Below are 12,906 nucleotides of genomic sequence, written 5' to 3' on the forward strand. Positions count from 1 at the left end.
CGCACAGGCAAGCAGAGGCTCATCGTCGCCTCGCACACACACACACACGCCGCCCTCTCTCTTGCCGCTCCACTCCACCCTACCCCGCTCTCAACACCCACACACACCACACGTTCGCTCTTCGCTGCACAGCAACAGCCATGAAGGGCCTGGCGATGCGCAAGCTTGGACGCACCTGTGCGTATCGTGGCGTGCGCTGGCGCTGGCGCTGCGTCTTGGTCCCTGAGCTGACCCCACCCCTACCTTCTTGTTCCTTCCTGCAGCGTCTCATCGACGAGCTCTACTCCGGTACGTTGCCTTGCCTCTCTCTCTGCCCCCTAGCTGAGCTGACGCCCCCTTCGTCTGCGCCCACAGCAATCTCGTCACGAGTCTCATCGCGCACGAACGCATCAGCACCACGGTGGCCAAGGCAAAGGAGGCACAGCGCGTCGCAGAGAAGATCATCACCAAGGCCAAGCGCGCACAGCAGGGCGAGGTGCAGCAGGGCATCCAGGCGCGCGACTATCTCTTCGTGAGTGCTGCTGCTGAGTGCTGGTGTTGTGTGGCAGACGTGGGCGCGGCAAGCAGAGCGAGCGGATGGGGAGAGACGAGCGCACGGCGTCCGGGGGGAAAGGGCGAAGGGAGTGAGGTGTGCGGCACTCTTGCAGATGCAAAAGCCCCACCACTACTCCTTCCCTCTCTCGCATCCCCCCCAACGATGCAAACGGCAGAGACGAAACATATTTTACAGACCTGATCCATAAAACGCCCGCAAGGGTATTTGCGGACACACCAAATATTGCCTTTTTATCTTCTGAGCCCTTCTTCATCTCTTTCCGGTCGTCGTTGGTGCTGGCTTTGCCTCGCCTTCTCTGCCCCCACCGCGCTTCCTCTCGACACGCTGCTGACACACACACCCACACACACGACGAGACAGTCGAATCCGCTGCAGCCGTCGTACCCGCGTCTGCTCGAGCTGGCCACGCGCTACGCCGACCGGCCCGGCGGCTACACTCGGCTGCACCTGCACGGCGCGCGCGCAGGCGACAATGCGCCAAGGGCACTGCTCGAGCTCGTTGATGGCCCGGGCGATGTGCGTCTGGAGATGACTGCCCGTGCCATGGCTCGCGAGACGCTCCTCTCTACTTGCTCTTCTTCTTCCTCGACGACGACGACGGCATCGGCCGAAGCAGGGCCTTCTCGTCTGCCCTCTCTCGAGGCAGACTTTCGTTCTCTGACGCGCAAGAACATCGACAAGCTGGTGCGCTTCAACGCCTCTGCCTCGAGCGTATTGCTCGCCAAGGCACATGCCGAATACTGGCGGCTGCAAGCTTCGGAGGAGCTTCTCGGCGGCGCTCGCCGCGTCAACGAGGCGCGCGAAGCGGCGTGGGCGGGCCATGGACCGCGCGGCGCCTCGCACACACGGCCCATGCTGGGAAGGAGAGCAAAGGCGGGCGAAGAGGATGTGCTCAACCCGGCCATGAAGCCAAAGAAGGGGATGCAAAAGTCCAGCGTCGTCAGGCTCGGCAAGGGCGCGTTTGCAAGCCGACTCAGAGCCAGAGTGCAGATGCCCGCGGTGGCGGAGCGAAGGAGAGAGGAGCGCGCCACACGATGAATGGGCGCTCTCTTCTCTTCTCTCTCGCCCTCTGCTACCCCGTCTTCTCTCTCTCTACGCAAACTGTACTACACCCCTTTTCATGAAACACACATCGCAAGCGCGCGGCCCTTGCGTAGCATCCCATCCCCCTCATCTCCTCACGCCCCGTCATTTCTAACCTCTGTAATCCCCATACCGTCCCTACACGCTCTAGCAGGCCAAGAATGCATGCGTTCTTTCCACTCGTGCATGCCCCGGGTCCCCATGTGTCGTTGGTGTGCCCGGCTGTGTCGCACCGTTTCACGGGTCTGCGTGCGTGTGCGCTAGCTCGAGACATGGATGAGAGGGAGAGGAAGGCGAACGTCGGTCATGGCGCCGCAGTCACGTGCGCGGCCGCCGCTCGACGCGCCGCGGCGTGGGTGTTGCTCTCGCACGACGCGCACGCCGCGGCATGCGGCACGCAACCTTTGCCGCCGCACCTCCACCCCACTTCACCCTCTCTCCTCTCTGCGCCCATGGTCCGTCCCTCGGGCGGCCTCACCTACGGGCGGCGCGCGCGGCGCACCATCGGCGGCGTGAGTGCCTGGGATGCGCCCGAGGGCGCCTCGGCGGCAGCGCGCAGCCAGCACCACCGGCGCGCCAGCAGCGCCTCGAGCAGCGCCGCGACGCTGAGCGACAGCGACAGTGAGGTGGCGGCGCCCGACGAGCGCGTGCAGGTCATCGTCTACACCTCGCCGCGCAAGTCGCATGCCCCTCCACTCAACGCCAACGCCAAGCCGGCCCTGGCGCAGCACGCAGCCGCACCGACGCCGGCCACGCGCACGTCGCCGCGCAAGCCGCTGGGCGAGCGGCGCACGCAGGAGGCCGCCTCGGCCAGCACGAGCAGCGCCGCCGCCTCGAGGCGGCTGCCGAGCGCTCTGGCAGCGTCTTCCTCTGCGCAGCGCTCGGCCGCCTCCTCCTCGCGCCTGCAGACGAGCGTGCGCGCCACGCCCTCGTCCTCCCTCTACTTCTCCGCCTCGTCGCTGCCCTCGTCCAGTCCCGCACGCTCCGCGGCCGGCCGGCAGACGGAGAAGCGGGCAAAGCGCAGTGCCGCGGGCGAGGCGCAACGGCGCATCGTGCAGCTGCGCCAGGCAGAGGAGGAGGCGGCCATCAAGAGTCCGCGCAGAGCATCGCCCGTCAAGTGCGCCGCGCAGCAGCGAGGGCATGACGACGAGGAGCTTGTGCGGCGCATGGGCGGCGCGTCTCTCAGCTCTGAGCTCAGCTCGCCGCCGCCGCCGTCCTCTTGTCCTCTGGCACCTTCGTCGCCCTTTGCTGGCCCGTCTGCAAAGCTCAAAGAGCCGAGCAGCACGTTGTCGGACCTCCTGCGCCTCTGTGGGCAGCCTCGTGCTGCCGACTTCAGCACGCTCGTCTCGACGCTCGCCCGGCCAGCACGAGGTCGTGGCCGGCCAAAGACGACGGCCGATCCGCGCTGGCGCAAAGTGGGCGAAGCGTCGTACTCGGAGGTGTTCGCACGCGGCGACAAGGTCGTCAAGATTGTGCCTCTGCGCCTCGCCTCTGCGGCCGCAGCAGCTGCGCACGCCGCAGAGCACGACGCCGAATGGCCCGAAGAGTCGAGCGTGCAGGATGTGGGGCGCGAGATTGAGATTATGCGCGCGCTGCATGGGATAGACGGCTTCGTTGAGCTTGAGAGGCGAGTGCAGAGGCCGCCGGCCACTGCCGAGGCCGCAAGCTGACGCCGCGGCTGCCAGTGCACATATTGCGACGGGCCCGTATGCCCCAGCGCTGCTCTCGGCGTGGGACGAGTACGCCAGCAGCAAGGCAGGCGGCAGCGAGAACGTGCGACCATGTGCGTTGCATCCTCGCCGAGACTCTCTTCTCCCGCTGCTCTGCTGATACTGCTTCTCTCTCGACTCAGCCGTCCTGCCGCCGACAGCGCACTACGCCCTCCTGCTGCTATCTCACGCAGGACAGGACCTCGAAGGCGTGCGCCTGCCGAACTGGCGTGCTGCGGCTGCCGTCTTCTGGCAGGTCGTGGGCGCGCTCGGACGCGCTGAACGAGCGCGCGAGTTTGAGGTAAGTGTTGCAGCCATTCATCAGATGGAGCACAGCTGATCGAAATTTCGCGATTCGCAGCATCGCGATCTGCATTGGGGCAACGTCCTCGTCTCCTTCTCCGAGCCTTCATCTCCAGACAACGAGACAACAGAGCCGGAACGCACAGCGGCGAGTTTTGTCGCCTCGCTCCGCAGTGCCGAGAAGTCTGGTGTGCGCGCCACAATCATCGATGTCTCGCTCTCGCGCCTCCTCGAGCCGGCTGCAGACCCGCCACTCGTGCTGGCGTATGACTTTGCCGACGAGTCAATCTTCACGGGCGAGGGCGATGCGCAATTTGACGTGTATCGCGCGATGCGGACACTGACGCAAGGCAGATGGGAGGCATGGCATCCACGCACCAACGTACTCGTGAGTCTTTCCGCCTGTCCAAACTCTCCTGCGCAATGACTTGACGCTCGCGCGCAGTGGCTCCACTACCTCCTCGACAAGCTGCTGCACGCCAAAGGCTTGAGACGGCCGCCCGGCGCGCGCAGCGCACCAGCGACAATGTCTGCGCTGGCGCGCTTCCGACAGGCGGCACAGACGGACGACGACGAGCGTGCCGCGTACGAGTCGCTTGCGGCGGCCGCCGCACAGCTGGCGCGCAGCCTCGACGCCGGCGGATGTGGCAGCGCTCGCGAGCTGCTTGTCTGGGCTTGCTGATTGCTACATCATTCTCAGCCCGTCGGTGCATGCGTGAGAGCGCCTGGAGCCCGTTCATCGTGCGCGACTTGGGCTAGCTAGAGCTCAGCTTCGATGATTTGAACGAAAGTCGTGCCGCAGCCCGCCCACACGTTCTGCACCCGTGTACCGGCGTGCCTCGGCGTCCAGATCTCGCGCGGCGAGCACTCGTCGTGCAGTTCTGCCTCGCCCTCCGCACTGCCGGTGCCGAGATTGCCATGCTCGTTCCACCCCCATGCCCAGATGGCGTGCGCAGTGTCCGGCGCGAAGAGCACCACGTGCTCGCTGCCGCACACCAGCTTGCACTGTGCGTGCTCCGACGCAGCTTGGCGCAGAGAGGCGCGCCGTACCAGGCCGGGAGTACCATCTGGCCGGGTTCGACGCATCTCGTTGGCTTGCGTAGACGCGGAGGGCTGCTCGGGCTCATCGCCGAAATAGCCAGCTCCAGATTGGCCCTTGTCGTTCTTACCGCAGCTGAGCACAGTGAGCGAGCCGAACGGTGAGCCGAGGCACGCGAACGTGCCGTTCCAGGTACAGTCGGCGCCGAGAAGCTGCGCGTGCTGCTCTTGCGTTGCAGTCGGCGATGCCATGTAGGACGAGAGGTCGCATGTGCCCTTCGAGGGAGAGCCCCATGTCTCGACGCTGAAAGCATGAGACGCTTGAGCGCAAAGTCGCTCTGGCACGGGCCGCCAGTCAGAAGGGTGCGCCAGCATCGTGTGCTCCTTGCCCGCCGCGAGAAAGACGGCAGCCTCCTCGCTGTCGCGCGATGCAGGCTCGCTTGAAGATGGCCGGGGAACATGCCACGTGGCGAAGCACTCGGGCAGCCAACGCACGCTTTCTGCTCGTTTTCCAGTCTGATCCGTGCTAGAAGGCGCGCCGATCTGTCCGCGGCGTGCAGCTCCCCAGCCAAAGAGCTGCCACACGTCGTGGTCTGGCTCGCTTCGCGACACGAGTGCGCAGGTGTGACGCACTCCCGAGGCAAGACGTCGGATACGCAGTGGTGCCCGCCGCGAAGAGGAGCTGCTCTCGCCGTTGGACAGCGACAGGAGGCGGCTTGGCACTGCCTGTTCTGCCGGATTCTTGCCGCAGCCGAGCTCGCCGAAGTCGTTCGAGCTGCCGAGTGAAAGCAGCTGATCATCCTCGCCGTCTGTGCCCGCCAGAGCGATGAAAGAGGCGTTCCAGCCGCAAGCCACGAGGGTTGGCCTCCAGCTGGTGCAATGCAGATGCTGCTGGGCCGCTGGCTCGCTCGAGAGGTCAAGCTGTGTCCAGTGCAGCAACGAGTCGCGACTGATCGTCGAGCCGAGCTGCGCCTCGGCATTGCTGCCGCTGGCCCACACCTGGCGCTGCGACGGATCGCTTGAGCAAGCCACGATGGCGATGGCATGGTTCGCTCCGCTTGCGAGCGCGGCGATGAAGTGTCCAGGAGGCGGAAATGCGATGGGCTGCTCTGATTCGGCCGGCAGACAGAGCGCCGGCTTGAAGACGTGCGCGTCCTCGTCGTGGCCCAGGCCCAGCTGGCTGCGTGCGTTTGAGCCTGCGACCAGCAGCTGGTGGAGCCGTCTGCTGCCAGCCGTGCTGCTCGAAGAGGGTCCCGCTTCGGCGCTCGCCATCGTTGCTTGCTGTTCCCTGGTGTGCTTGTGGTGTCAAAGCAAGGTGCAGTGAGCGGGGAGAAGCCCAGGAAGAAAGCTGGTTGTATTCGCGCTAGTCCACCCGGTCCGTGCGCCCGAGTTGTTGTATTCCATGCTTCAAGTCCGGGCGGCGAAGTTGGAAAGCACCCTTGGCGCCAGTTGTATTGAAGCGGCGCGCCGCTGCCGTGCCTGGCTGCTGGCAGCACGAGGCGCCCCTCTCCCTTCCCCACATCCACCCTCGCCCACAGCTCAGGCGCGCGCAGGTCGCACCGCCCATCGCTCGGTGCCCACTTCCTGCTGCTGCGCAGGGCCAGCATCCAAGCCGCTGGCTCGTCTGGCCCGCTGGCCGCAGCGCCATGTCGCTCGCCCCGCCCTCCACCTCCTCCGCCGCGGCGGCCGGCGCCTCGACCAAGGACTCGTTCAATGCCGCACTGCGCTCGCGCAACGCCAACAACAACTACATCGCCCACCTCAAGATCTGGGAGACGCTCGACGAGGGCGCCGCTCCTGCATCGGCGGGCGCAGCGGCGCCGCAGCGCAAGGCGCGCTACCTCGTGCTTGCCGTGCAGCGCGACTCGGGCCGCGTGACGCTCAACAAGGCGAAGCGCAACGCCAATGGCAGCTTCAGCATCGGCAAGGACTGGGACGTGAACACGCTGCGTGCCGTCGAAGTGCTGCAGGTGAGTGAGCTGCCCGCCTGCACCAGTCGGGGCAGCGATGGCCTGCTCGACCCGCATCGCAGCCGGCGCCCGCTCCTCGATGCTGATGTCTCCTTCCTGTCACAGCCCGACGCGTTCACTCTCACCCTCTCGCGCTCGTACAGCTGGCAGACGGAGCGGCCGCGCGAGCAGACGCTCTTCCTGCAGTCGCTTGTCAAGGTGTACCGCAAGTACACGCGCGACGCAGCCGGCCCTCGCTGTGTCGGCCTCGAGGTCGAGAGCGGCTCGACGACGGGAGCACCTGCACCTGCTCCTCCGCCTGCTCCCAGCGTCACATCGCGCACGGCTTCACCAGCTCCGAGCAACGGCCCTGCCCTCTCGGTAGACACGGCTGTCGCGCGTGAGCGCTCGCGCGAGTCGCCGGCTCGGCGGCTGGGCTCTGCCGGCGGCACGGGCGGGGCTGGCGCATCCGATGGGTTCTACGATCCGCGCACACGAGCTGCCACTGAGGGATCGGCTCCCGTGTCACCACTCGAGAGCCCGCGGCGTCCGCTGCAGGCGCCCCTGCCTCGCCCGGCGATGTCGCGCAGCAACAGCAGCCGCGGACCAGCAGACGCTCCCCCGGCGATTGTGCTGCCGCCGGAGAGTCGCAACGCAACGCCGCCGCCCGCTCCGAATGGCGAGCCTCGCACGCCGCGGCGCGAACGGAGCCCGCTCGCCAACGGCTCCTCTGTGTCGAATGACGTGTCGCCCGCGCGACATGTGCCGGGATCCCGAGAGCTTGGCGTGCCAGGGGCAGCACCGACCGGTCGATCAAGCCCAGCGGGCGAGGGCTCTGACGCGAGCTCTGTGACCGAGGTGCAGAGCAAGCCGCCTGCGCCACTGGCCCGTCGGCCTTCGAAGGGACGCTCTGGATCCGGCGAGGGTGGCTCGTCGCTTGGCGTGCCCTCCTCGGGCGGCGACGCGCGCGCTCGGCTCAGTGCCGTGGAGCCGATGCGAGGCGGCGCAGCGTACGAGCGCATGCTGCTCGCCGGCACTGGCCTCCGCGGCGTCACCGAGGGCGATGAGGAGGAGGACCCGTACGGCGGAGCAGAGCTCGAGGACGCCGACGTGGTGCCGAGCCCGTTCAAGCCGCCTCCGCTGTCGCGACCACGCGGCCTCAGGCAAGAGAGCGAGGAGAAGCGCAACGCAGGCGGTGACGACGACAATGAGGAAGACACGACGCTGCTCAACGTCGAGGAGATGCTCGAGGGCTTCGAGTGGCGCGGCGGTGCACTCAAGCGCGCCGGCAAGGGCACGGCCGATGTCATCGAGGCGCGCCTGCTCGACGAGCTCGCTGCGTTGGATGCTGCCAACATCCACGCCATCATCGAGAGCGACGACCGCGTCAACCTCGTCGTGCGGCACATGGAAGAGGCCATGGCGGCGCTAGACATGATGGACTCGATGATTGCCGGCTTCAAGGTGCAGCTCAATGCGCGAGCCGACGACATCAGCCACATCGAGTCGCAGAATCGCGGCCTGCAGGTGCACACGTCTAACCAGCGCACGCTGGCCAACGAGATCGAGAAGCTGCTCTCCACTGTGCACGTCGACGACGAGGCTGTGGGTGCGCTGCAGTACGCCGGCCTGGCCGATGACGTGGGCATTGCGGATGCAGAGCGCGCCGCCGCGAGCCTGTACAAGGCGATGCTGCAGGCGCGGCGCACGGACGAGGAGCGCGCGGACGGCAGCGCCGAGATGATGATGGCCGCTGCGACGGAGCGGCTGGAGGAGTACGAGGGCTTGGCCGAGAGCTTCGCAAAGCGCATGCTGCTGCATCTCACGCGCGAGTTCAACGAGCAGTCACAGCTCATCCTCAACGATCCGCAGCGGCGCTCTGCGCTGTCGCCGCCACACCCGACGCTGCACGACCACTCGGCCGTAGAGGAGATCCTCGGACGCTACTGCGGACTGCTGCTGTGGGCCAAGGAGGTGTCGCCTGGCCAGTTCAGCCGCATCTCGGCGGCCTACTTTGCCAGCGCCAACGACCGCTACCGCAAGGAAATGTCGCAGCTGTTTGGCGTGTGGCGCGAGCTCGTGCGTGCGCCGGCCGAGGACGAGCTGGCCGAGTCGAGCTTCATCCTGCCGGCAGGCGCCTCGAGCACGGCGGCACTGCGCAGCGGCACGATCCGCCGCCCGGGCGGACCCAAGGCGTCCAAGGGGCGCGGCGGCACCGGCGACATCAGCGGAGGCGAGGTGAGTCCGAATCAAGAGATGCTCATGGCGCAGCGCTGACGCAGCAGTCCAGGCCTTCCAACAACTTCTCACGTCGGTCGTGCCGCTGATCATGCGCGAGGAGGCCTTCATGGCGGACATGCTGCACATCAACGACAATGCCGTGACGTACGCCGACTACATGGATCTCGAGCCGTACTTCCGCCGGCGTGCGGCGGCCATCTTCGGCAGCGAGGCGCTCAATCTCTCGGGCCCGCTGCGCGAGATGAAGGGCGCGCTGGACCTGATCTTTAGCTTCCTGATGCCCGAGTGGCAGAACTTCGCCGATGCCGCCATCGGACGCGACCGAACGTGAGTGCCGCGGGTGGGACCGGCTCTGAGCCGGGGCTGACGCTCCGCAGCCAGATCGTGGGCATCCTCGCCGCGCTGGACCGCGCGATTGTCGAGGCCGAGCAGGTCTCGAGCGAGTTCCTCGTGCGCTCGTTGTCGAAGCTGCACATGCGCCTTGCGGCGATGCTCGAGCGCTTCATCGCCGACCAGATCAAGGGCATCGAGCAGACAAAGCTGACGGTCAAGAAGCGCAAGGGCGTGGCGCACTTCATCCGCGTCTTTCCGGTGCGTCAGAGTGTCGCTTGCTCGTGCGTGTGCTCGCTGACGCGCTGCGCAGGTCTTCGTCGAGCGCATCGAGAGCCAGCTTGGCGACGCGCAGGCACTCAACATCCGCGCCGCCGTCGACGGCTACTACGAGCAGCTGTGCCGCACGATGTTCGAGGTGCTGCAGGCGATGGCCAAGATGGACGGCGTCGCCGGCCTCGACGAGGACAAGAGCGCGCTCAACCACCACGTCATTCTCATCGAGAACATGCATCACTTCGTCGCCGACGTGTCGAAGCAGACGAACCCCGCGCTCGCGCCGCTGGTGCAGCGCGCCGAGGGCATCTACGAGGACCACAAGGCGGCGTACGTGCAGGCTGTGCTGCGTCGGCCGCTCGGCAAGATGATGGTGAGCGCCAGTGGGGTACCAGGCTCAGCGTGTGCTCACAACCCTGCAGGACTTTGGCGACGGCATCGACGCACTGCTGCGCTCCACGCCCGCCAACGAGGTTTCGCTGCACAATGCCTTCTCGCGCAGTGCCTTCAAGCGGCTCGCCAAGGAGCACACGGCCAAGGACGTGCGCAAGGCCATCGAGGTGCTCTCGCGCCGCGTGCAGAAGCACTTTGGCCTCGACGACGACGACGCGGCGGCGGCGCAGCCGCAGGACATCGACGAGGCCGCCGACGTGCTGGCCCGCGTGTGGAAGGCGTGCGAGGAGGCTGCGGTGCGCGAGGCCGAGCGCCAGCAGCGCATCGCGCGCGACTGCTATGCCGGCGGCGTTGCCTTTGAGCTCTCGACGGAGGACGTGCGGCGGCCCTTTGCGGCGAATGCGCCGTCTGCTGGACGACGCCGCTAGAGAGCGGCATGAAGTAGACCACCCACTAATACCATTGCTGTCACTGCCACTGCTCGTGCTTGATGCGCGATACGAAATTTGCGAAGCCTTGCGAAGCCTTGCGCAGCCCTGCTCCGAGGCTGCGAGTCCGCAAGTGAGCGAGCATGCGAGGGCTCATGTGTCCTGGGTCGGGTTCTGACCGTGGAGCACGTCCGCAAAGCAGTCGGTTTATATAAGCAACATTCTTGCCGCTATACATGGAAGCACGATAATTCAGAGGCAGAATGTTGGGCTCATACTAAGCACTGCTTTGTACGCACCCAAAAGTCGCTGGATCGAAACCAGCTCGTGCTACTCCAACTTTTTGCCTTTTGCGCGCCTGCCTTCCCGCCCTCTTTTTGCGGGCCCACTCGTTCTGCGCTGCGCGTGCTGCTGCGGCACCTCGCCGTGCCGCTTCCTGCGCCACGCAGGCCACTGGCTCTGCGCTGCTCCTCGTCTGAGCCTGCCTTGGCGGGCTGAGTGACGCGACAGGCGCCGACCTGCTGCGGCTGAGCAACCAACGCCTCGACTGCTGCTGATGACATCTCGCCGCGATGGAGCACACAGCAGTCAAGGCAAGGATTAGATGCGGATAGTTGCATGGTGCAGGCGATGTGTGAGGGACAAATACATGGTGGTATGGCATGACAAGTGACGCGGGAGGCACACGGCAGAGGAGATGGAAAGGGGCGCAGAGGTCTAGACGGAGATCGTCTTGAAGAGATGGAAGCCGTCGGCAGACGTCGACATGAGCATGCCGGCAATCTGCGGGTGCCAGTGCACCTCCTTGATCTCGCTGGCGCCGTGGTGGCAGAAGAGCAGCTGCGACGGCACATCCTCGCCGTTGGGGCCCTTGGGCGCCGGCGCCGCGCCGTCCTCCTCGTCGTCCTGCTCGACGCTGAGGTCCCAGAGCGTCACCTGGTCGTCGCGACCCGAGGCGGCAAACACGCTGTCCTCGGTCGGGTGCCACTCGACGCTCGAGATGGGCGCCGTGTGCCAGCGGAACGAGGCGACGGCCGTCGGGCGCGGCGGGGCCGGGCCAGACGCCGGCGTCGGCTTGAAGGCTCGCAGGTCCCAGACGTTGAGCGCGCCCTCGTCGCCGCCCGAGAGCAGCAGGTAGTCCGTCTTGCGGTTCCACGAAATCACGTTGACGTCCTGGTCGTGCGCGTTGGCGAGCGAGATGACGGAGCGGTGGCTCTTGACGCGCACGTCCCAGATGCGGATGCTGCGGTCGGCCGAGCACGACGCAAAGACGGTCGGCTCCTTGGGGCTCCACTGCAGGTCCTCGACGCTGCTCGTGTGGCTCGCAAAGGGCGAGGCATGCGTGTTAAAGCCGGCGTTGCTCGACGTCGTGAGCTTGATGATGCCGCGGCCGTCGCCGGTGAGCAGGCGCAGGCTGCTGGCCTTGCCAGCGCCCGCGGCGCTGCCGGCCCAGTCCATGGCGTAGCCCTCGATGCCGTGCTCGACGGTGTGCAGCGGCTTCGAGGCGTTGGCCTTGTCGAACGCGCCCGGCTTGTCGAGCGCGTTGAAGAGCGGCCGCACGTCGTAGACGGATACGCTGCCCAGCTCGGACCAGACGGCGACGGGGTAAGGGTCCATCGCCCCCTCGACGGGCGCGCCGATGGGTGCGGCACGCACGCGATTGATGCCGCCGAGGTGCGGGATGGAGCGCGACTCGAGAATGGCGTCGTCATCGAGGCCCTCGTCGTCGTCGTCGTCATCGTCGTCGTCGGACAGATCTGGAAAAGAGTGCGAGCGTCAGCACGGGCACAGTGTCTCGCTTGGCACTTTTGCGACGTCGTCAAGGGCTCAGAGGTGTGAAATTAGGTAGCGAGATATTTTCTGCATGTGGGTGAGGCAGGCTTGCGCCTGCCGCCCATGTGGCCAAATGCCTCAAGCATCATCGCCGACGACGTCGCGCAGCACTGCAGCTCAACACTCACTGCCGTCTTTCTGCGTGCGGTGCATCGAGCTTGCCTTCATGACGGAGAGCTCGTTGTTCTTGGCGACGTCGGCCTGCGTGCCGGCGACAAAGTAGGCCGTGTGCGGGAAGCGGACGCGCTCGGCGGCCGGGCCGAGGTGGTCGTGGAGGATGTCGAAGGAGAGGCAGGGCCACGTCACGCCCATGCGGTGCAGCATCTCGTACGCCGACTGGTCCGGCTCGAGCGTCTGGCCCTCGGGCAGCGGCTGTGCGCCGTGGATCCAGGCCTGTGCCTCGACGGCGGCCTCGCCCTGCTCCTCGTCGTCGTCCTCGGGCCTTCGTATCCGGCCGTCGACCTTGACGCCTGCGAGTGGGGGGTGAGCTGGGTGCTGCGGCACAGCGAGGCAAGCGCCGGCTACGCACCGTCAATCTCCATCTCCTCGTCGTCCGAGTCCTCGGCGGCGTCGACGACCTCGCCGTCGTCGTCGTCGAACTCATCCTCGAAGGTGTCCTCGAACTCGCCCATGCCCTCGTCGGCGTCGGCGGCGGGCGCGGGCAGCGAGGTGCGGCCGCGCGCCGCCGGCGGCGGCATGCTGCGGTCTGCGCCGGGAGAGGAGGGGCGCTTCGACATCGTGGCTGGGGGACCGGCGTCGGTGGTGGA

The 12,906-nt window shown here is 66.6% G+C and overlaps 5 protein-coding genes and 1 non-coding gene across 6 annotated transcripts; 4 read left to right on the top strand and 2 right to left on the bottom strand.

Annotated features, from left to right (window-relative positions):
- FA09DRAFT_332090 (ribosomal protein L17) lies at positions 1 to 1,819 on the top strand. The gene is made up of 4 exons (XM_025743309.1): positions 1 to 177; positions 264 to 288; positions 355 to 511; positions 917 to 1,819. The coding sequence occupies exons 1-4, from the start codon at positions 141 to 143 to the stop codon at positions 1,592 to 1,594; spliced, it is 897 nt and encodes a 298-aa protein (XP_025595725.1). The 5' UTR covers positions 1 to 140; the 3' UTR covers positions 1,595 to 1,819.
- A 711-nt stretch (positions 1,820 to 2,530) lies between these two features.
- FA09DRAFT_140505 (hypothetical protein) lies at positions 2,531 to 4,370 on the top strand. The gene is made up of 6 exons (XM_025739127.1): positions 2,531 to 2,648; positions 2,719 to 3,266; positions 3,325 to 3,422; positions 3,492 to 3,649; positions 3,710 to 4,039; positions 4,097 to 4,370. Exons 2-6 carry the CDS (start codon positions 2,806 to 2,808, stop codon positions 4,331 to 4,333), a joined length of 1,284 nt encoding a protein of 427 aa, XP_025595726.1. The 5' UTR covers positions 2,531 to 2,648; positions 2,719 to 2,805; the 3' UTR covers positions 4,334 to 4,370.
- Positions 4,371 to 4,410: 40 nt separating this feature from the next.
- Positions 4,411 to 5,961, bottom strand: FA09DRAFT_341096 (RCC1/BLIP-II; the record flags this gene model as incomplete). The annotated part of the gene is made up of 1 exon (XM_025744399.1): positions 4,411 to 5,961. One exon carries the CDS (start codon positions 5,959 to 5,961, stop codon positions 4,411 to 4,413), a length of 1,551 nt encoding a protein of 516 aa, XP_025595727.1.
- Positions 5,962 to 6,208: 247 nt separating this feature from the next.
- FA09DRAFT_312105 (hypothetical protein) lies at positions 6,209 to 10,354 on the top strand. Its single transcript, XM_025740683.1, has 6 exons — positions 6,209 to 6,659; positions 6,765 to 8,876; positions 8,929 to 9,206; positions 9,257 to 9,470; positions 9,523 to 9,858; positions 9,908 to 10,354. Exons 1-6 carry the CDS (start codon positions 6,336 to 6,338, stop codon positions 10,304 to 10,306), a joined length of 3,663 nt encoding a protein of 1,220 aa, XP_025595728.1. The 5' UTR covers positions 6,209 to 6,335; the 3' UTR covers positions 10,307 to 10,354.
- A 193-nt stretch (positions 10,355 to 10,547) lies between these two features.
- Positions 10,548 to 10,639, top strand: FA09DRAFT_t45. The gene has a single exon. It is a non-coding gene; the product is annotated as a tRNA-Met (tRNA).
- Positions 10,640 to 10,900: 261 nt separating this feature from the next.
- On the bottom strand, positions 10,901 to 12,903 carry FA09DRAFT_332093 (WD40 repeat-like protein). The gene is made up of 3 exons (XM_025743310.1): positions 12,669 to 12,903; positions 12,268 to 12,609; positions 10,901 to 12,063 (listed from the first exon to the last, which is right to left on the bottom strand). Exons 1-3 carry the CDS (start codon positions 12,874 to 12,876, stop codon positions 11,024 to 11,026), a joined length of 1,590 nt encoding a protein of 529 aa, XP_025595729.1. The 5' UTR covers positions 12,877 to 12,903; the 3' UTR covers positions 10,901 to 11,023.
- Positions 12,904 to 12,906: the final 3 nt, after the last annotated feature.

The sequence above is a fragment of the Tilletiopsis washingtonensis genome (assembly GCF_003144115.1).
Source record: "Tilletiopsis washingtonensis strain MCA 4186 unplaced genomic scaffold FA09scaffold_22, whole genome shotgun sequence".
NCBI lineage: Eukaryota > Fungi > Basidiomycota > Exobasidiomycetes > Entylomatales > Tilletiopsis > Tilletiopsis washingtonensis.